Raw genomic sequence first — 23453 nt, 5'->3', positions numbered from 1 at the left:
TAAAATTTCTAATTAAAGTAAAAAGCCCGTTCTACTTCATTACACTCGCCAAAAGGAGTTTATTTGACCAAACTGTATATTGTGTCTTATGAATTGTCTGTCGGTACTGTCAGAAACATGACAAAGACTGACTTAGGTTATGTTTTATGATGTAACTTGTTTTGCTAATTTTACTAATGGTTATTTATATTTTTCCGATAGGGAGTAGTTGTTTGTTGACTTTGTTGACTTATCTCGGCATAAAGACAACTTAATTTAAATGTATGAACTATAAATTCTTTGTTGGACAGCAAATTGATACAGTGCTTTCATAGCAGCCCCTAGCTATATATCACCCAATTTCTTTGCAGCAGATCTCTAACACACCTAGATAATTTTTAGAATATGTATTATAATGGAATTTGACTCTCAAAGTCAGTGCTCAGATGAAGGTGTTGAATTATCAGTTTCTGGTGATTATTTATCAACAGGCATAATAGACTTTTTAATTCACATTTTAGAGCATGGGCGGTATTGTCCAGAAGATTTCCTTTTTAGTCAAGACATTCAGCCCGAATTTCTTGAAGCAAAGATTATTTATTTGTTACTGCCAAAAAATGTACCAGTTTCACGTGCTGCTAGGCTACAATGGCTTTTGGATCACTTAAACACCACCATTAGTCTCCCAAATCCCAAATCAGTAAATACATGCTTAAATAGTTTTTTATTATAAAGTGACATGATTCAATTTCAGTATGACAATGCCCAACATTTGGAAGTTATCTCTGCAATACCAAGGGAACAGAATCCAAATTTAAAATGCAATAGGTTTCTAGTTACATACCGCACTGAGTTAAAATTTGTAGCACATAGTTACAGATTTGTTTATTGCTTAGATATGAGCCCCAGTCATTCAAATGTTGATTTATTTAAGGGACAAGTCCTCTTTGATGAAATTCTTCAATGTTTTAAAAATAGCATACATGGATTATCCAAACAGGTTAGTATTTGCTTAATATTGTAACATCTTATTAAAATTGAAAGTTTGTTTTAGTTCACTGTACCAGGGAATACATTAGTTTTTCAGCCTTGCATCTATTTAACTATTATGGCCAATACCCCATTTTTTATCACTCCTGCTCAGCAAGTCATATTGAAAGGAATTCAAATGACTCCAAAAAATGTAACTGAGATAATTAAGTGTGTTGAAACACATTTTCATATGCTGGAAGGGAAAATTGCTGATGTATGTGCAACAGCATTAGATCAGATTGATTTTCAGAGAGTACAGTATAAATTATTATGCTTTACATTTTTATATTTTCTAAAATCCTTCTAGGCATCTTATGAGGGAATTGTGGGTGATTTGTTTGACATTCCTGAATCCAGGAAAATGCCAAAAATACCAATGGTGACACCTGATGCAAATTTTGTTAATATGCTTAGGTACTCAATGTTAGCCATATCTCTTTTACCAGAAACTACTTTAAGTCGTAAGTATTTTGTTTTAGAGCTTAACAATGCATTTAACATTGAGAGGCCCAACTTAATATTTCATATTGGTCTCAAGGATATCTTAGGCAGTTTTTCTGATTCACACTCTAAAATATATTTAATTTTAGATATTCTAGTCATTACAGATGGGATTGTTGCGATGCCCGACTCTAATGTAATGGAAACATTGCTATTTCAATTGCATTATGATGCCATATCAGTTTCATTTTTAAAAGTGGGATCTAATTTCCGCCCTAACTTTAGTGCTGGATTTGTGTTTTATACAGATTTACTTTATTTTTTTTCTCAGTGTACCCTGGGTACATGTTTAGAGATATTTCCTGCCGTGGTGAGTGTACTTTGCCATGAACCTTATTGGTGTATTTGATAGTATATTTGTAGACACATGACACATCTTTGTCCATAAATATTTATCAAGAAATCTTTTTGCTATGGTCCTTCCACAGTACTAATAACCTTGCCTTCTTAAAGAACTGTGATAGCTCAATGTAAGTAAATACAAGAAAGTTGATATTCTTAATGAAATTATTGCAATTTTCTTTTCAGAAATGAGTCATTCTTCTATCAGAAATTGCCTACTTTATTATCGAAACGACAGACTGAAGAAAGTACAAATGCTTCTATTTTACTACTTTTAGCTAGAAGAATGAGGGAAGGATTTACTGTTGATGTAAATTACTTTATTTTTTAATGGTTTTGTTTTGACTCTAATCGCATTTTTTTTGTAGAATATATTTTACATGAACAACAATTTGGAAATTAAATTAATACTTCAGTGGAAAGCCTCCATTTACATTCACTACAATTTAAGTTCCACCTGGCCTACCAACAAGAATTCAACCCATTTTGAGGTGCATGTTTCAGGTGAGGCAAAGCAATTTTAAATAGTGCTACCTATGAAGTGATTGATGTTATTTTCTCAGCTCCTTACGAGTTTCTTCATGATATGACTTGTCTTATTAAAAAGGAGATTAAATCAGCCTATAGGCAGGTGATCACACAGAGGTTTTGGAGTAGATTAAGTCAGCTTTCCTCTGGTGATTTAAATTTAGCTTGCCAGCTGAGTGGATTTCAGCACAGTAAAGACTGGTATACATTACCTGAAAGTGTAAAGAACGGTATTTCAGTGTTTACTACAAACAATGCTAACTTTTCTGACTCAATAAAGTTAAGCTTAAGTCCAAGGTCTATTGATTGTAAAATTAAATTTTTAACTTGGTAAATGACATTTTTTTAGGGATACATCTTACTTAAAATTCGCAAATGCATGGCAAAACATTTGTCAAATGGAAACCAATAATTGGCGCAAGTGGTTTCATGTACACAAGATTTCTCTTATTTTAAGGCACGATACTCCTTTACCAAAACATTTACATGTAGCAAATTCCTCCCAAAGATATCAGGTACCTAAACTAAATTGTGCTTTTTTATAAACAAGATTCCTACTTCTTCCTTAAATAATTTAGGTTGTGCAATGCAGACAAGCAGTAACAGCCTTGTATGAAATGTTGAGGGAATGGTCGTCATTTGCCTTACTGGATAACCACACATATGTTAGACTTTTATTACGAGATTATGATAAATCACCTATAGGATTCTGCATTATTAGAGTTAGCTCAAAATTTCCATGTGCTGTACTTAATTTAGCCTTTTCTACCAATACATCTGGATTTATCAGACACAGAGTAAGTTAGATTTTAAGTTTTCCAAACATTAGCTGATTTGCTTTATTTATAATTTAGGTCTGTGAAGAACTGAAAATTGAACTTTCTTCATTATCTTACTTAGCTAATACTCATAAAAATAAAGGTGCCCCTTGTTGCGTGTTGTTACAAAAGCCCCTGGAGAAAATTCTAATTAGATATGAACGGATACCCAGCAATTATACCACAGTTATATTTCCGGATGGCACGCAACCTCCTCAAAATTCCAATTGCTTCCTATCTCCTGTTCATGGGTCATTATTTACTACGTTGTCACGTTATTTGTTTCACAAGAGATGGATATGGAGTGCAACTTATTATCCCAATAATAGACTCTCGGATGCGTCACTTTCACGGATACTAAATATATTGACCAGGTAATTTATATATATTAGCATAGCACCATATAGCTACCAAACAATATGGTGCCGTAAAATTCACGTCTCACACGGCCATAACATTTTCGTACAGCGCTGCTCCTAAATTACACACAATAACTTACTTTGCTTTATTTTCTCTCTAAACAGCAATGTTCACACTTTTAACTCGTTAACTCAAGTTTTTCTTGAAAATTTCATGTCGATATTATCATCTAGTAGCTATATGGAGAGAACGCAAACCAAGAACATGTTCCTACAAATAGTGATTTAATATATTGAGTTGAACACCGTTACTTGGTAAAGAAAATTTTTTGATTTGTTGAAAATGATTATTTCAGAATCAGATTGAATGAAGGTTACAGTTTTGCTCATTCATCATCTGGTATAGTAACGATGGTTTTGGAAGTGACGTTGGAACCACAAGCTAGCTGTATTGTTCAATATGTTTTGTTTCCCCCACACTGTGCATGGTGGGGGGAGGATTATTATAGCACTTCAGATGATGAAAATGAACATATTTCCGACGTCGAAGGGGAAATGCAAATGATCACAGAAGTTTGGATAGAGCCACACCATGGAAAAGTGATACCAACGAACTCCAGAATAAATTATATTGACCACAGGAATTATTATCAAATTGCGGATGCGGTAAGGTTAATATTTTTTTCACAAAAGTATCTTATTTGCGGTAAATACTTTAAGATAAGTAGAGTGGATTTTCGGTGCATTAATGTTTTGCTCACTATGGAACATATGAGTCTCATGTGTCAAGACAAGAGTCCAAGTGACGCGACTATGAGTACTGCCGTTAATAGTTCTGTGAAAAAAGATTTCGCCCGTAGGATTGAAAAAATACGTTTTTTAGAAGGCCCAGAGGTACCTGAAAATGGGTAAAATCGATAAATAAGTTTAGTGTGTTGAGATAATATTTAAAGGGTTTCAGATCGCCGTGGTATCCGATAGTTACACCACGTATTGAACACATTCCATTTAAATTCGACCCTGTTCGTATTTTACCGATGTGTCGGCAGACTGAATTATTATTTTCCGTGTTAAAGGAAGAAAAACGTACAGCTAAGAACCGTAATACGAATAATGCCAACAGCATTTTGTTGGATAGCATATTTCAAATTTTTCGCTTATTGCACAGTAAAGAAATAGAGCTAGATAAAGAAAAATGTGATATGTTTACTCAAGAAGTTTTCACAAGGCACGTGGACAAATCTCACCATTCCTGCCCTCTTGCTGAAAAAACAATCAAACCCGACCGGAGCGTAATGTGGAAATGTTTTTTGAGAGGAGTTTCTGTTACCCATGTTATACTAACTTTTCTTCCGGCTTCCGTAGAGGATCTCGTTAATCTCGTAGGCCAGCAATCGCATAACATTCCAGTCCATGAAAATGTCGAAACCGTTGAAAGAACACCTTCAAGGAGCAGTAATGTTAGCGATGTACCCCTCAACACTCCCAATTCTGCTTGTCTTCCAATTTATGTGTATGATTGTCCATTGAAGCTACTTATTAATTCATATATAGATAGCGATCATCTAGCGAACCACCGTAAAGTGGACGATTACTTTGAAGATCATCGGTTCAAATTCTCAGATTTTATTCAAGAGGACTGCATCAGGTAATTTTTATTAATTTTTATTAACATTTAGTCATTACGTCTTGCTTTCCCGCGTTGCAGAGGTTCGTCAAAGTGACGTAATTTTCGAACCATAAGTGGTCGCTACTCGCCAGTAGTCCGAAAAACACCTCAAATTGACGTCAAAAAAAGGATGTCTTCATCACAAAAATAACCTCCGACTGTCGTCATAAAATGACTTGATTCTTTTTTCTATTTAAAACCATGATGTAGGAGAATATATCTAACTAGAAGGTGTCAATTTGGATTTTTTTTAGAGAAAAATGTTAAATATAAAAGTTATAGACTAGACTAAAAGAAACAATTAAAAAATATTTTGGAATATACAGGGTGATTCATAAATATGTGGGAAATCAAACTTATATTTTTAAATGGAACACCCTGTATATATGATATTATTAGATACTTCCTTTTATATTTAATAACCTAACGTAGGATTGTTATGGTTATATGCACTTTGTCCAATACCTTATGCTTTTGACGCCGTTTCGTTTTTGACAGCTGTAATTTTATTATGCCAACAATTTGGTACAGTACAGTTATTTTTCCTATACTTGAAGTTAGTTCGAATCGTTTATACAGGGTGAGTAGAAATGAAAAATATAATAATAAAAATATAATATTATACTTCCGTTAGTATATTCTATGTAATTTAAATCGGCAGTTTCTGTGCGATTTAGTTTCGATTTTCCCCAAGGCAAAAAGAACAAAATCTGATTTTAAGTTGACGTAAAAAACATTTCACTTAAGTGACAAAAATTGACGATAGTAATTAACGTAAAAAGACGTCACTTAAATGACATCATTCGTCTGAGACATTAGTAAGTCAATTCAACATCACTTTCGTCATTTGGTGTTTGGTAAATGACGTCATTTTGACCACCCTCTGCTTAGTGGATTATTGTACAAATTATATTATCAACAGTATCAAGTATTCCCATATGGGTACTAGATAAATTAAATATGCCGATCGAAATGCGGTAAAATAGTCTCCCGTTAAGCGGTTCGACTTCACTTATTAACCTACACTGTAAAAAAAAGCGACCTCCACACGCTTATTTCGTGTTTTCTTGAAAATGTAATGGAAAAATGCCACAGCTACAATCAAAATGCTCAAACTCACAAACTGACAACCACGTTTAAAATGACCAGCGCATGCGCAGGTTGAATATCGATGCCGAAAATTTTTTTGGATCGTTTGGTAATGTCTTTTTTCCGTTTACCTTTATCGGATACAATTGTTAGTAAAGTACTTTTATTAGACAAACGACAGTAAAATATTTATAAATATGTTAGATTAATTTTATACATATATATTTATTTCTTTAATAATATTTAATTAAAATTGTGATAATATCTATTTATTAAAGACATTAAAAAAAATAATTTTGGAAAGTTAAATGCTGCGTTTTTTTAGGCTTAATAGTGGGGATGCTAACGAAAATTCCGAAGATACAGCAGACCCACCGGATTTAAAAAACGTGAAGGAACATTGCACTGCCCTAGTTTTATCCCATTTAAAATGTTTCACACAGTCCCTGTTTATGGCTTTGCATATGGACATTTATGTACATATTAGCGATGTTCAGGCGGTGATGGATATGTGTGAAGATGATGTTATAGAAATTGATATAACAGAATATATTAGCCACGTATGTGCCCACTTAAAGCAAAATAAGGAGGATAAATTGTCGATTAAGACTTTACATCAAGCTCATCCTTGCAGTGAATTGAAGCCCCTTCACATGCTTATAAAAGATAAGTTCTTTAAAATGATAGCCTCGTCCTTCAATCGGATTCCAACTCACTCAGAATACTATTACTACAAACATATTTCGGATATTCAGGCAAAGGGTGCTTTAAACGACAGCGATGATGAAATATCTGTGTCAGATGTCGAATTTAAGTCTGAAAAAGATTTTAGCACTTGTTCGGAAGCTTTGACCGAGTTACCAAAGTTCAGCGAACTCAGCCCTTTGTTTTTGCATTTGATTTGTACATTAAGATACAATGATGGCGGCCATGCAAATACATCCATCAGATTATTGCCGACATGTTTAGGAGAACTTATTCAGAATTTGGACTCAACTGTAGAGTATCTGGAATCATGCAAGCTTCGTGTTACACTGGATATTCTTTGCCTTACTCTTCCCCCGGATATTCAGAATATTACTATGGAATATTCGGCACAAGGTCTGCGAACGACGTCCTTCTGCTCAGAGGGTATCCAGAGAAGCATTAGTTCCATATCTGATACCAGTTGCGCTTCAGAGTAAGTTTTTATTTCTTTTTTTTGAAAAATGGTGTGTTTAATGCAAATTGGCCACATGGAAAACTATTACTCACTTTTGTTGGAGGTTTTTTGGGATGGTCAAAACTTATACTATAGTTTAGTGGTGTGGTGTTCATATTTTTGCTTCAATTATAGATATATAGAACAAACGCGTCTAAGAAATCTATCAGAACCTCAGAAAAAGGCAGTAGTCAATTTGTGTGATGAAATTAAATGGATTTTAACGGATGAGATATGCGCGACCCTTTTAGATTTGGACAGCGTTGATAATGATACTTTTAATTTTGTGACAAAACATGTATTGGATGGATACCCAATGAGAATAACTTGCCGGTTAGATAAAATTAATTTAAATTTTGTGTACACTACAAGTCAAAGCCGCGTCAAATTTATCGACGAATTTAGTAAAATGGCACTTCCAGAGGGGTATAAGCTTTGCCAAAAATACGGTTATTATTATTTTTGCAAAAGTGACAAGAGCGAGGAATTAATACCGATTCACGACTATCAGGATATACGTGACGTATTTCCTCTGGATGTACACGAATTATTTAAAGCGGATTCCCCAATTTTAAATGATCTTTACGTGCATAAAGATGACACTATATCGCAGCAAAGTGATATTAGTACGCACGACAGTGAAATGGGGACAGATGGGGGTATGTTTGTCTTATCATGACAAGGTTCGAGATTGTTAACTGTTACTTCTAGGATATGATGAGGATATAAGCGAAGATGATGACAATTTCGACTGGTTGAATGCTTTAAGTAATAAGCGACCACATTTACCTAATTTTTGGCTGATAATGAAAGTCGAACAAGATATGGTTACTGTATATTTTCACTGTAGGTGGGTTGTTGTGGGTACCATTAGATTTTCCGGAAAATTGGAATTATATTTTCCAGATTTTTGGAGTTGCCGACAACCATAGTGGATGCGTATTTAGAAATTGAGCAAACGCTTTGCGACTCTATAAGAAGTCTGTGTAAAAAAGTCAATCAATTGTTGTTGCTACAGTCCTTGTACGAAACCAAGACATGCGACCTTGTTTTAGAGCCCGATGATAGTCCACAAACTAATCCCTCGATATCTAGAAATCCATCCTATAATAAGTTAAAACATCCGGATGGTACGTTCCGGGATTCTTATGTAACTTTGTGCTAACTTTCTTCCACCAGATTCTAGTGACGACTCTGATTTGGCTGTATGTTCGACTTCTATGTCGGAAGCGTCTTTGAATTTCAAGCCGGGGTACTTCAGTTGTCCGATAGTTTGGGAAAAATCCCTTATCCTACATCCACGGTTGAAAAGCGGTTCGGGTGGCAAATCGAACGTTTCGAGAGGCATTTTGGCTTTGAAAAATTTTTTGGACAAGTTCTCCGTTTTGAATAGGCACAATATGTTTGTTTACAGCGACAACGAAGGCAATGTTTTTTACTTAAGGTGCTAATAATAACCTCCCCCCCTTTTTTTTTCTTTTTCTAATAAACACTTCTAGGCTGTACGAAAGCGTCAATGGTGCAGTGATTAGCAAAAATATGACGCCGAGAACGATAGAAAGTGAAAATGAACTTGTATCGAGAAGTCCATCCATTGTGTCTTTACCGTTAGGACATAAACATAGTTTAGCTCAATCGGATCAGAGCATTTCGTCTATAGTTCTTGTAAGGACGTTAGAAAAAGAATTTGGATTTTTTAAAAATTTGCCTTTATTGCAGTCTGATATAATTCGTCCTAGAGTGAGATCTTTCGGAGAAAGAGAAAGTCGAACTTTTGCGGAAAAGGAATATAGAGTCAGCGAAGATTTATTGGTTTTAAGAGTGCATGGGATTACGACAGCTGGCAGCGACGTTCGATATGATTTGGTTCAGGTTCTTCAGAATAGGTTGGACGATGCTGTTTTGGATTTTTTGTCCGTTATGCTAGCTAGAAATGCCATGTGTCCGCTCACACCTGAAGATGTTCATTTTATACAGAAACCTTTCCATAAGCCCGACCAAACGATCCGGGTAAGTTCGTTAATGGTCATATAGGGACCGTGAGATAAACGCTGGATATTGGATTTTAAAAATAATGTAAACAAAAATTAAAAGCGCATTATTAAGTGATTCAAGATTGTCGTTAAAACTCACTTTACTTGCATGTTTACATTACATATTCCGCATATATTTAAATAAATTAACGTCGGTTAAGACAATATACAGGGTGATTCATAAAGAATAGGAAATTTATGAACTGACCAAAATGTTTGGTTTCGGAGATACAGACCATTGAAAATTTAAAATTTCATTTTCAATTTTTTCATTAATTAACGGCTTAGGCTGTTTGTCGGTTTTTGGCTTATTTGCATTTAAAAAGTTCAAGGTATTTTTTTTCTTAAAAGATGAAAATGTACGGAAAGCAAATTAAAAAGCAATATTTAAAAATAACAATTTTGGATTTATCTAAATAATACGGTGTAACTAGCTCCCTCTAGGAGCACGTCCAAATAAGTTTTGAATTCGAAATTGCTAATTTAATTGTTATAGTGTAAAAATTTTCTCAAGTGATGTTGATGTTGATGTTAAACTCAATCATAATATTTTGGAGCTTAGAGATTGCCCATTCTTTATGAATTATCCTGTATAGTATAACACTTGATCTCTTTTTAGAGCTTGTTTGGCGTAAAATATATAAGGATTTATTATTTTTCTTACGTATCTATTTCACAAAAGATCGCTACCATTTTTAGTAAAAAAATGTGTTTATAGAAATTGACTGGCTTAATGAAGTAGTGAGTAAAATTCTTGGTAAAGTCTTTTTGGCGAACTGTGAAATAGTAATACTAATAAATAAAAATATAAGTAATAAGTAATATATATAAATAAAAAAAAAACTTCTGTTAAATTATTCATTATTTTCATTAATTGCAATCTGTTAATTTAAATAAGCATTATGTTTGCTTTATGAAATAATTGATAAATCGAATCTATAAAAATATTCTATGGTCCTGCAAAAGTTTTAAATAAGACTCTGTTTTAATTGTTAATTTAGCTATTAGACTTTAATTATAATAATTATAAAATAATAAAATCAATCGACTCGCCAAATGAAGTGTTAATAATAAAAGAAGAAAGTTAATGTTACGAATTATTTTTGTAAGAAATAAAATTGTTATGTAATTTATTCGCATTGGAATATTAGGCAAGTATACTATTTATAATTCTTTTTTTTTCTTAGTTATTTATATGATAACTAAAAACTCATGGTTTCTTTACAATTAATTATTAATTAAATAAATAATAATAAATAGAATAATAATCAAATAAATATAATAAATATTAAAGATTAATAGATAATTATAAATAAAATAAATAAAAATTATTATTCAAAATCTATTGTCAATCTCTCGGTTTATTATTCGGTTGAGTATTTCTAATTCTGGGACTACCCTACTAAATCAGCGAACTTCTCCTAGATGTCCGTTCAGCAATTTGCTTTGGAATGGTTAGCGTCTAATGCGTTTGCTCATTACCTGAAGCAAAATTTACTGCAGTTTTTGAATGTTCCCAAGTACACTGATGCAAGGCCGGAATATCATTTTAATGATTATACCGAAACTGAAGCCTGCAAAAATATCGATAATATTTTTATTTACAACCAAAGTCGTAGTCCATCTTCCGGAAGTTGTGGCATAGCTTGTATCGCTTTGGCTATTGTTTATAAATCCGATGTCGATGAGATTAATTCTCTTGAGAGTAATATTGCGAAAATATTTGAAACTGCTCAATACGAAAGAAATGTTAGTTCGAAAATATTGGAATCTACGGATACTTTGCCGAACTCTTATCTGGAATTTAGACTTTGGAAGCAAGGAAAAGTGAATATTGAGAATTTATCTAAAAAATTAAAAGCTGCTGTTTGCCAAGCAACGTGGGACGTAGTGACGGAATATTATTTGCTGCAAAAACCTTTGTGCGAGGAGAAGTTTAAACCTCATTTACATGCGAAACCGACAAGAGTTGCAGTTGAATCGTTAGGTTTGGATTTGCAAAAAGAAGTGGAATTCATTTGCGAGCTTAATTTAAACGCAGAAAAGAATATTAAACCGGCTGCGGCAAACTGTATAAGAAAAAAAGTTGATACTCATTTACATTCTGGTAGAAAGTATGGTAAAAGGATTCAGCCAACTCCCAAAACTTCTAGAGCCATATCGTATGATATTGAAACTGATAATTCGCTAGACGATATTGACAGTGGGGTTTTGTCCGTTGTTTATTCAAAACACTTGCCTTCCTGGCTGGAGTTTGGTCACACCTTAAATACCCCATCAGTTAAGCAGCACAAAATAAATTTAGCCAATCATCATCTTCCGTTGTTGATCGTTAAAGAGCTTGTCTCTATGTTGGAAGACCACCCCAAAGCTTTTCGAGCTACCGCCACCCACAGTTTGGATTGTTTAAATAAAGTAATGTATGTGCCATTCGTTTCGTCAAATTATATAAGGAAGTACGCAATTGTGCCAAGAAATTTTCACAAAACTGAGATGTATTTTGATCACGATGTACCAGATATACAGCGTACCCAAAAGTTTGCACCTGCTAGTGTTGGAAGTTTGATCGTACCAAGAGACAAATTTTTTTGGATTTCCGTTGAGACTGATAGCGTAAGCCTAATTCGTTTGGGGAACTTAAAGCACTCTTTTCTAAGTTGTATGGTTTCAGGTTGTAATTTATACTTACAACTGGGCTAAAGACAGCATTGAAAAATTAATTAGTAACTGCCATAGTTTAAGTCAGTGGCTATGTGTTCGTTCTTGTTTTTTAAGTTCCGTGACTTCTCAAAAGTTAGGGTTGTTCCATAATCAGCCTCTAACCAGGAAATGTTTTGTAAGTCGCGTATATTTGGATAGTTATCCCATTTTACGGGCTTCATAAAATTTCAGATGCTGTCCTCAAATAATTACTTAAGTGCGATAGGTAATTTGGATATGATGACCAAGTTTCCAAAGGACCATTTGCAGAAAAAACCTCGGCATCCCACATTTAATTTGCTTACAGTATTGGAGGCTTTTCGGGACAGCTTTTGCACTACTAAATATACATCCAACGATATTACTATTATTTTTACTATAGAAATGAGGGAAATGAAATCGCTAGAGAAGAAAACCAGAGGTAAAATATTAAAAAATCCCAAGAGTTAAAAAAAATATTACCGTTTTAGACGAAATGAAAAAATTGCATTCTATGTATCAATCAAGAACAGGTACAACGTCGGTTTCCCAACTGAATTTGCTAATGCAAAACTCCAGAATTTTACATTATTGCCATACCCCGTTATTGTTTTTGCCGAGATGGCGATTGAAGTGTGCTGCCACTAGAGACCACTCTTTATATCCATCCCAGGCTTTGGAAATGGCAGACAAATTGGCAGACAAACATCAGGAGCATTGGCATACTGAACTGTGTTACTCATTTTTCTGCGAATATAGGAATTATTTACATACCCTAATGTTTACTCCCTTACAAATAGATTGCCCCCAAGGGCCGTTGGGGTAAGAGTCTTTAGTGTTTTTGGTAATTTTAGATGACTGTTGTCTTTTAGTATTTGGCTTAAAGACAAATCGGCATATAATTCGGTATTTTATGTCCAGAGGACGATAATCGGTGGAATTTTGATATTTACTGCATCTTTTAATGAACCGTTTTTTGTCACCAAGTTACACGCGATTGAATGCAACCGGTTGCAAAATATCAGTTCCAGAGCTTCCGTAAATGGGGTAATTTGAATAAAATGCTTTGTTTGGTATTTGACTGGTAATTTATTTGGGTTTTAGTTTACTCTAAGTTTCCTGGACGAGTGTGACAAAGTAAAAATTTTCATGCACTTGCATTCGTTCGCCTACGACTATCATCTGCGTTCGATGTATAATTATTTGTCCGGACTTCCTGGAAAACTGTGCGAAAAATATAACGTTCGACAATTTTTGGATCACTTTCTTAAATATTACAATAAGGCCCCCAATTTTGCCAGGAACCTCGTCCATACAGGTATATTCAATTAAGTATAGAATGTTCCACATTGCCTGATATCCAATTTACAAAAAAAATTATCTCTTTATATCTTTTAAAGGCTAAGTCAATAATCGAAATTTTTTAATTTTATTATGTATATATGTATTGACTTCTGAGATCACCCTGTATATTAGCAACCCAACTAAGCAACTGAAATTAAATATTATGATATTATCTTTGGTTTCTCAAATTTATAAAATGTTTTTATTTATTCCCACTAAACTACTATTATATGCTAATTTAAAAAAGTTGACCTATAGAATATTTTACAGAAGGTCACTCCTAATTCTTATGAGGAATCCGTGTCTGAAATAATATAAGTTCTATTTAATTTTTAAAAGTTGGTCACTGTCAATAAAAAACTGTGCACCCCCTCCCCCAGCCCCCCAGTAACAGTTAACATTTTTTGTAAATGGATATCTTTTTTTCAGCGACTAGAGATAAGTCAAAACATTTAGTATTATTTGATATAAGAAATGTTATCTTTTTCAACTTGTATTAAATGGAGGATTATAATAAACAATAATTTCCACACAACCCACCAACCACGTTTTTTAATTTTCTGTTTTAGATATGCTGGTAATAGAAGATTTGGTTACAGAAGGCAAACAATTGTTTGATTATTTATTAATAAATGTGGGTCATTACGGTTTTAAAGTTCTCGAAATCGACGACTGTGAAGCTGAATTTATTTTAGTAAAAGTATCCACTAATCATAAAATTTCGTATAAAGACTCACAAGATCAGCAACATACAGACGATTTTGACGTCACCGTCGTGGTCTCCAATGTCTGCGCGCCTTTTAAACCTACCGATAATGTGCTGCATTTAATATACTATTTAATACTGACATCCAAGCGGTAAGGTTAAAAAATAACCCCAGCTAACGTAAAGGTTTTTACAATTCCTTAGAGAAACATATCCGACGTCCGAAATAGAAAAGCAGTTAGGAAAATTTCGCACCGTCTCCTCAACTTACACGTCGTATGGTACCCTGGAGAGAACCATAAGCGATGCCGAATCGAGCTTGACCAAGATGGAATCCAATGAAGAGAGTGGGGAAACGACGTCCGACGAGATGGATAAGAATTCGAGTAAATTGGATGACCAGTCTAGTGCCAATAGTCTACCATCTGTTGCAATTTATCAAGAATCTGTCAATTATTTGGGTTATTATTCGTCCCATGAGCAACTAATGCAAAAATTAATAATGGAAAAGGCGAAGCACACTCAAAATGAGATCAGAGATATGGTCGCTAAAGGTATGTCATTCAGTTTTTCTTTTGGTATTCGCCGTTGTCGGGTGTATTTTCAAAATGCCTGGTTGACTTGCTTAGTTCTTGGAATAATGGAATAATATTGCTATAAAATTAGTTTGGTTTGGTAAATTCATTGTTTTAATTTTAGGCATGATTCACTGCAGAACAAATTTACTTTGGAATAGACTTATATCACCCCAAGAAACCAATTTACTGACGTTTGAGGAGTTTATTGAATTAAAAAATTTCGCGAAATTGCGACATCTGGGTCATTTATATCCAAATTTAGGACCGTTGCTCAACCATCCGCTCGCGTGGTATCAGGGCTTGGCTAAACTTTTGTTAGTTAAATATGCCGATCAACACAGACAATTTTCTTCATCCGATGGCAATGTCGTTTATTACGTAATCCTCCATCCTCGTTATTTTGGAGCGTTCATGCTTTTATCTTTAGATTTCCACACATCTAGAGGGGTGAGTGTTTAAGGAACGATATTTTTAGGATTTATTTGCGGTTTTAGGATTTGTATGTAGTCTACAGAGAGCCTCATAAGCAGGAGGATGCCGATCCGTTAGGGATGGGATACCAAAAGTCACTTTGTGACGGATTCGTTAATTGCATTTGTTTTTATTTGTGGTCTGGAATGATTTCCAACTAGTTAAGGGGGTGTAGGTTTAATATGTGGAACCGTCTTTGATTTGTTAAAATAATATTTTATTTTTGGAGCGATTATATGTCATTTTATTTTATAATTAATGTCCTAAGCTCAGTATACTGTGATACATTACGCATTGTGCCTGATATTTTTTGACGTGTAGTATACTGTAATAAATATTTTTTTTATTGTGCCATATAATAAACTTGGATTTTATATTGTTTTCCTCCGAGTTTTTTTTCCTCGGTTTCCCATATTCTGCGCACTAAATCAAAAACTCACATTTTCAACAGTTTTTATTATCATTTTACACAATAAGTTTTTTTTTGTATGAGAATACATATACATAATTATTTTTTATATAGTTTTGCAACCATTTATAACTTCAAATCTCATCAACAAAAAAAACCGCATGTTCGATCAGCACGAAATGAATTGACAGGAAATTGAAACGAAATGATAGAGAGCGACATCTGCAACACGGTTTCTTTAGATCTCTATGATCAACATTGAAGTGCGATAGTATAGCATTTTCTAAAATCAAAGTAAGAAAAGCCAACACTCACATTTAAGAGAAATCGGTAAATATTTTCTTTATATATTTTTTCTAACTTGCTATTTATTTAGGATTGCATCCCTGTGACAAATAAACATTGAGACTTCCATTAAAAACATTGAACAGCACATCATATTTTGTCGATCAGAAGAAACCTGCAATAAAATAACTTCTGCTGATATCTTAGAAATGGCATTTGTTTTGGTAGCCACGTGCTCAATATCTTTTTTTTATTTGCCAGGAATACTCGAAACTCGCAATTTTTAAATATCGATTAAATAATGTATGACTATTTTAACAAAAAAAAATCGTATCTTATAGTGCTAGTATTCCATTCTAAGTATTCAGCAAAAGTTATAATCGTAACCTTAAGAAAAGAAACATAGACACATAAAACACCTGCGTTACGAGTAAAATGAAGAATGACAATTAGTGTTTATTAGAGACACAAATAGGACCAAACTACCACCAAGGCGCAACTTTTTTCCCCTTTTTGAGGCGACAAGCATCCCAAACCTTTCCGATAGGATGGGTTTCCTAGTGTAGGTGACACATTAGGCTTTTTGTCGAAAGTCATGAGATACATGCGCGTGTTTTGTAAATCACCTTTAGCCATTTAACATTAACTTTGGAGCTACTTAGGTTGTGCGCGAATAAGGCCTTGGTTAAAAAAACAATAATAAAAGACCGCATACTTTGATTTATTTCATGCAGTTTATAAATGACGCTCTGTATGCCGACCGTCATGGACTAAGCGTACATATGTTTATAAGAGCCACATATTACGTGATCGACGTTCATTTACTTGCAATGTTGATTTGCGTGGAATAATTTACTAATTTTGACAATCTAATCACACAAATGGACGTGTTTTAAAACAAATAGAACAGAAAAATATGTATTGATTAAGGCGTAGCAGTCAACTCGGTAAGTACGCAAAAATGAGTTTAATGATGAATGATATGACTGGATTTTTTCGAATTTCCTTTGCGAATATTTTATGTCGTATAGGGTTTCAAATTATTTCTGGAATTGGTTTCATTTAAAAATCAGGAATACTACGAAGCAGCTCAAATTTAAAGAGGCCGTAAAATGCTTTAAAAAACCCGTATGTATCTCAGAAGCACATTACATTTTAAAGCTATTTGCGGTAGGTTGTAAAAGCGAAACAATCGTTGCGGGATGTGGTCACACCAAATGCTGCTTATATTGTTCTAAATATTTATGAGTATAATAAAAATGTTGTTATCGAGTTTGTTTTCTTTTCTCCTTGTTAGCCTGGAAAGTCCTTTAACGTGTTTTCATTTTTCGAAAAATATGTAAAATATTAACATTCCTTAATCTTATATATACCGGATGATTCCCGTCTTATGGCCTATTAAAAGTTCTGGAGAATTAAAATAGAGAATTTTTTCCAATTTGTGTTAGGGTCGTAGAAACAAATTAAGCGAATCTACCCAAAGACAATGATAACTTTCGACAAGTAATGGTTTTTATTTTTATTTTTTTTCAGGAAATAACTACGTTATGTTATCCAAAACTTCAAAGTTTCTTCTGGGAGTTTGATTGATTTGCCGCATTCGTGAAAATACCATATCTCCCTCCAGACTTTTAATAGGACTACTCAACGTGAATCACCCTAACGAACCAACCTATTTCGTCAGAAAAATAAAAATATTATTCTTTCAAATACAAATTAACTTGATCTTATACGTGAATTTTAAGAAAAATTGCAGTAACAGTCAATGTTAAAATCAGTTTTATATGTTTTATTGTTTGTTAACAGTCTTGCTTCTAGCGGAAAGACTACATGTATAATGACACAATTTTATTATTGTTTGTCTACGGAACTTTGCAAAATTTTCACTTCTTCACCTTCAAGCTCCCGATTTATATAACCGGGTGGTAAAGCGTGCATTAATTTTGCCCTAGTCCATCATTACCTACATATTTATATACAAGATTAAATTTCGAATCACCTTCTAAGTGAACTTATCTAATTTATTGGTACTATAATAAATTATACCGTATATGTCATTCGAAACTGATATTACTAAAATTATATTGCCTCGCTTGGGAAATAGTTAACTTTAATTAATATTTATTGCGCTGGTCAATGTACCGGTAGATCGAATATAATACAGCCTCTAGGTTTATCTCAAGAAATTTTGCCGAACTAACATCGAACATTAACAATTTGGTGCGGATAGATGAAACAATGCGGGTCGTAAATCCCAATCCCAGTTTTTTTTTTAATGCGCAATGTCTCGTGTTCAGACGAAAACTAGCTCCTATAATTTTTCTATTATTCGATAGCCGATATCGGATCCGATACACCGTTGGCTAGTCATTTTTGTATAGGCTTTATAGTAGGTTGTTCGTAAATTTATTAGAAAAAAAGAGATTTATATACATATGAGTAATTAATTTCAAAATGCGAAGCGGATATTGATATGTTTCTTTAATGTCGCTATATAAACATGATAGGTGTGAATGTATGCATCGTATTGTATATATTTAGCAAACTTCCTGTTTTTTTTTTAATTTTTAAGACGATGAGTATTTTGAATTCTCGCAAAACAACGAATTTTTATTGAGAAAAGCGGACTAGGTAATCACGATCGACATCACCGTATTTTCTTTTTGCGAATTTTAAATCATCCTATTTAGCGCTACATGCGTATATCTAGTTTAAATCTTCGTTATTTTCTGCGTAATTTCCCTCTAAATTTTTGAAAATGTCGTAGGTGGATGTTATCACTTACTTCTTATTTCTGCGCTTCATTTGAAATTATGAATCTGAAACATAAGAAAAAATTAATTGTTATTAATTAAAGTTTTCTACAAACAGTGTTTATTTAATAAATAAAATCAGCTGTCTTTTTCATTTGTGGTTATTTTAAAGTACGCAAAAAATCAACGTTTGCTTATGTATAGCAAGACAAAAACGCGAGACATGCAAAAATAATCCACTGGCGTACCAAGATCGACTTTGCACTTTTTTGAACAACCAAAAATGGGATATAGTTCGAGTGCTAAATTTGCAACAACAAAGTGTACAACTACATGCAAAAATCAGCTAAAACCATCGACAACAATTTATAACTGAAACAGTTCCAAACTAAATTGCTACTATACCCTAAATTTATAGACGTTAAAATTAAACATTTATTCTGTGCCACAATGATTAAATGGGTTGCTAAATGGATACGGACATAAACGTCCCAGGGCTTTTACGTCGCAGAAACGTTTTGGACGGATATTTGTTAAAAAAAGACGGTGGTGGGTTGTTTATCATAAAGTAGTAGTTTTTTTTTAATTTTTAAACCAGAGTCATGTAGAAAGCTTTGTTTTATGAGACGTATATATTTTATTAAGCGTATTTATTTACGTTTATTATGCTTATGGGCCACTTAAAATGCTTTTAGCGTAACATGCTACGAAATACGTTTTCCGTTCGTGAGGAATGCTATAGTGTGGATGTCATTTTGTTTGAGATAAACAACCCAATTTCATGCAATCGACAAACAATTAACTTTTCGAAAACGTGAAATTTCGACTCACTTCTCAAATTTTGCTTGTTTACAATAATGAAATAGCGTCAGAAGGTTCTGTGGATTCGGGGGGATCAGTTTGAACCCCAGCGCATGAGCTGCGAGAGGGAGTAGCGACCCCAACTCTTTCCATCGGTATACCTTCACCTGGGGTTCCTAGAAAGAGATTCTCTTGATGCATTGCCAGGGAAGGTATTTCCGTCGGACGGTCCTTCGAGCTTTTCCTTAAGGATTTTTTGTTTGTTTGTAAATCCATAATTATCGAATTTTCTGCGCCATACTGTATGCACAAAAATCGACTACGTCCATGAGTTAGAGATAACATTGGCGAAATATTGCATTTTCGTTATTAATAGTTTTGCGTCGGCCGTGACAATCAAATTGTCGAATTATTTATTAGTCGACGTTTGGGTTTATTTTTCGTTTCAAATTTTGTATTAAAAATTGCTGCACTCGCCTTTTTCAGCTCGATACCGAACTTCCGGGGCTTGCTTGGCATTTTATTTTTCAAAAATTGCGATGGGTTAAAAAAATTGCCAGCAGGTTGGCCGCAAAAAAATTATTAGAGAGCTCAAATAAAGGAAAGGAATGCAATACAATATTGTTACTATCTTGGTATATGTTTAATGTTGTTGTTCTGTCAGTATTATGCAAATTCCTCTTTAAAAAACTGAACTGAAATAACAAACACACTGAGTATATAAATATAGTTTTTCCTTCATATTCTTCCGTCCTCTTCATACTCTTTATACTTATTTCATTTGAAAATAATGAAATTATGGAATTTTATAATTTATTCTTGAATACCGGTCTAACAGCGTCTTTTTAAAATTTAATTTTTTAGAGAATATATTTTAGATGATTAGCCTCTTGGTTTTACTTTTTTATTTACTATTGGAGCATTGACTGTAGTCGTTTTTGCCAACTCATCCAATGATATTATTCTTTATGAAACATACTGTGCAGTAGCACACTTCTAACATCATATATCAATATCACCATATCAGTATTCGCTAAAAAGTGAACTTCTAAAAAGTCATTTTATTTTAAAATGTACTAGCGTTAAAATAACTTTTCCCATCAACATATTCTAGGCGTGTTATGTCAAAAGTGCGCTCAAGCGGCATCGCCGAGAACTAGACATACATTCCGTCAAAAAAGTCTCCGTACACAGTATTTTTTCAGTTTTCTTTTAGTTTCTTCTTTCACTTACGTTTAATGAGAAATATATTTCAAGTAAATATCGTCAATCTCACTATGAGTGATAAAAATCATTTGAAACACTTTATTTAAACGATAAAAAATAAGGCAGTTTTTGAAGCAAGAAACTATATCGAATAAGTCTCCGTATATTATTATTTCTTATGATAAATTGAAAAGTCTAATATTGTGTACAATTGCCATTTGCGGTAATAATAGCAAATCTTTTTGGAAGACTTAAAACAAGCTTTCTTGTAACTTCTGGCGATATGTTTTCCTACTCTTCTCTTATCCTATTTTTGAGGTCTTCTTTACTCGTAACTTGATGTTTTTTCACTCGTCGCTTTAATTGTTGCCACAGGTGCTCTATGGGGTTAACATCTGGAAATTGTGGTGTTGTATGAAGTTGTTGACGGACATTATGGATCATCCAGTGACGTACACGCGTAGCAGTGTGTTTAGGATCTTTATCCTGTTGGAATAAATTACCTCAAGGTTAAGTTTTTCAACACTTTGGTTTAAATTATTCTTTAGGATGTTCAAATAGCCATGTTGATCCATGATTCCGTCAATAAAAGCTAAATTGCCTGTCCCATTAGCTGTCATACACTCCTACAATACCATGCTTCACCGTAGGACAGACATTTTCGATTTTCAGAGCTGTTTTTTTTTCATCTAAACTTTATTTCGTCACTAAAGATAATGTTTTCCCAAAACTCTCTTGTTCTCGGGCAAATTCGAAACGTTTTTTTCGATTTTTTACCGGAATTAAGGGTTTCCTTCTGGCAACGCGGCTGTTATAACCTAACGGATTTTTCTCTTTCCATAAATCTACTGTGATTTTTGGAAGCGCAACTGGAATTTTACTTCAAAATCACTGACTTACAAGTGGCATAAAAAATAAACAAGTATAACACATTTGTTTAAGCGAAATTTGATACAAGCTGAATTGATAAAATATTGATAATTAACGGTTCTACGTGCAGATCTCAAAAGTGATTTATTAAATTTTATGGAGACTTATTTGACATAGTTTCTTGCTTCTAAAACTGGCTTATTGTTTATCGTTCAAATAAATTATCTCAAATGATTTTTATTTTATATATATTACTCTTAATCAGATTGCCGATATTTACTTGAAATATTTCTCATGCAATGTGAGTGAAAGAAGAAACTAGAAGAAAACTGAAAAAATACTATGTGTACCGAGACTTTTTTGACCGACTGTATCACAGGTAAGATGGGTTTGAGCAATAAATAGTTTATCCAGCGAGACCAAGTTTGGAATTAGGAGTTACAAAAGTGTTAGACAAAAATCACTTTTCCAAAGCTTAGCTTTAAAAATCGCCCGTTTTTTCATATCTTTAGTAGGTAGTTTTTGAAGTCCGCAAATATATCTTCCTAGGCCTTCTTTTGGCCATTTTAATAATACATTTTTTCACAAATCACCGACATAGTTTACGAGATAACAGTTTGCATTCTTATCTCGCCATCATATGCATGCCATATTATTAAAAATATGTGCGTTTTAGGACTTATGATAATAGTAAAAAAAGTTTTATAGATGTCTAAAATCTTTGCATATTTTGAAACAAGTTCTATTTGACTATTCAAAATACGATTGTTGGTCCTCTTTCATCGTTTCGTAAGGTCCAGAGCAGCTGGTGCGCTAGCAACTTACCTTTTGTCGAAATAGAGGAAGTTGCGTACGAAGTTGACGGTCCGGTGTTGTATTTCTTGTATGCCGCGCTGTTCATAGTTAGTTTGCGAACATTTTTATCCGGATGGAACACGATAATGTAGACTTTCGGCGAGTAGAGGCAAACCAACGCTACCGTGGCGTTCATGCTTGTAGCCACGCAGAGAGTTGTTATTTGGGTCTGAAAGCATATTGTTTATGGAACGAGGCAACTTGAAAGCTCGTTGTGATTTTTAGACGCGTTAAAACGATATCCTCGTACGTATCAATCCGGAATAAATTCCATTTGAAAAATGTCTTCCGTTATCTGCCTCCCGGAGGCCTGGTATTCGATTAAAATCAATTAAAGCGTCCATCGAATTGTAGCTAATTTGGAAAACAAAATTTGCATCTAATCTTGGGCATTAATTTAATACATCCCTCGGTCCGAGTTTTTGCTTTTATAACGTAAATGCACCCGAAGAGGGTTGGCAATTTTGCACACGGTATCCTTAAAATTAATTACCGCGATAGTTCGCCGTTTGTTGTTTCAACGTCGGAAGGTATTTTCAATTTAGTATCCGGATTAATGAATTCACGGCTACGTTCATTTTGATTCATAATATATAATTATTAATGGGCTTGGAATCCCAATTTACCTACGAAGATTGGTAGAATGACTTTTTCCAATTAAATATAAAATAAAATAAAAATATATATACACATATATATATATATATATATATATATATATATATATATATATATATATATATATATATATATATATATATATATATATATATATATATATATATATATATATATATATATATATATATATATATATATATATATATATATATATATATATATATATATATATATATATATATATATATATATATATATATATATATATATATATATATATATATATATATATATATATATATATATATATATATATATATATAT

General features: G+C 33.3%; 2 protein-coding genes across 3 annotated transcripts in view; one reads left to right on the top strand and one right to left on the bottom strand.

Moving 5' to 3' along the window:
* Positions 1 to 127: 127 nt before the first annotated feature.
* LOC132708670 (KICSTOR complex protein SZT2-like) lies at positions 128 to 15691 on the top strand. The gene is made up of 33 exons (XM_060681149.1): positions 128 to 452; positions 501 to 679; positions 734 to 979; positions 1034 to 1264; positions 1319 to 1472; positions 1602 to 1822; positions 1876 to 1982; positions 2041 to 2164; positions 2223 to 2358; positions 2418 to 2679; positions 2732 to 2897; positions 2961 to 3179; positions 3237 to 3574; positions 3916 to 4225; positions 4280 to 4467; positions 4521 to 5207; positions 6643 to 7497; positions 7654 to 8177; positions 8230 to 8368; positions 8425 to 8648; positions 8698 to 8962; positions 9018 to 9183; positions 9238 to 9528; positions 10977 to 12164; positions 12223 to 12387; positions 12444 to 12672; positions 12722 to 13052; positions 13103 to 13277; positions 13335 to 13548; positions 14144 to 14432; positions 14485 to 14834; positions 14980 to 15305; positions 15353 to 15691. The coding sequence occupies exons 1-33, from the start codon at positions 395 to 397 to the stop codon at positions 15488 to 15490; spliced, it is 9495 nt and encodes a 3164-aa protein (XP_060537132.1). The 5' UTR covers positions 128 to 394; the 3' UTR covers positions 15491 to 15691.
* A 91-nt stretch (positions 15692 to 15782) lies between these two features.
* LOC132695627 (metabotropic glutamate receptor) overlaps positions 15783 to 23453 on the bottom strand; it is a 110405-nt gene continuing 102734 nt past the window's right edge. The window contains exons 11-13 of one of the 2 annotated variants that reach the window (XM_060659985.1): positions 22479 to 22677; positions 19608 to 19753; positions 15783 to 18842 (exon numbers count right to left, since the gene is read on the bottom strand). In XM_060659985.1, the coding sequence (XP_060515968.1) occupies positions 19626 to 19753; positions 22479 to 22677 (327 nt within the window). In that variant the 3' untranslated portion in view covers positions 15783 to 18842; positions 19608 to 19625. The remainder of the gene's footprint in view (positions 18843 to 19607; positions 19754 to 22478; positions 22678 to 23453) is intronic. The other variant, XM_060659986.1, reaches the window with a different exon arrangement.

The sequence above is a fragment of the Cylas formicarius genome, unplaced genomic scaffold, assembly GCF_029955315.1.
Source record: "Cylas formicarius isolate icCylForm1 unplaced genomic scaffold, icCylForm1.1 PGA_scaffold_12__32_contigs__length_19106922, whole genome shotgun sequence".
Lineage (NCBI taxonomy): Eukaryota > Metazoa > Arthropoda > Insecta > Coleoptera > Brentidae > Cylas > Cylas formicarius.
Note: the sequence above shows the minus strand (reverse complement) of the source record. Positions and strands in the feature narration are given on the sequence as shown.

Excerpts from the sequence above, each read along its gene's own strand:
- LOC132708670 (XM_060681149.1), top strand. The coding sequence starts at position 395 with ATGGAATTTGACTCTCAAAGTCAGTGCTCAGATGAAGGTGTTGAATTA. Across the intron at positions 12,388-12,443 it reads CTCTAACCAGGAAATGTTTT|ATGCTGTCCTCAAATAATTA; the intron begins GTAAGTCGCGTA and ends ATAAAATTTCAG. Across the intron at positions 15,306-15,352 it reads ATTTCCACACATCTAGAGGG|GATTTGTATGTAGTCTACAG; the intron begins GTGAGTGTTTAA and ends TTGCGGTTTTAG.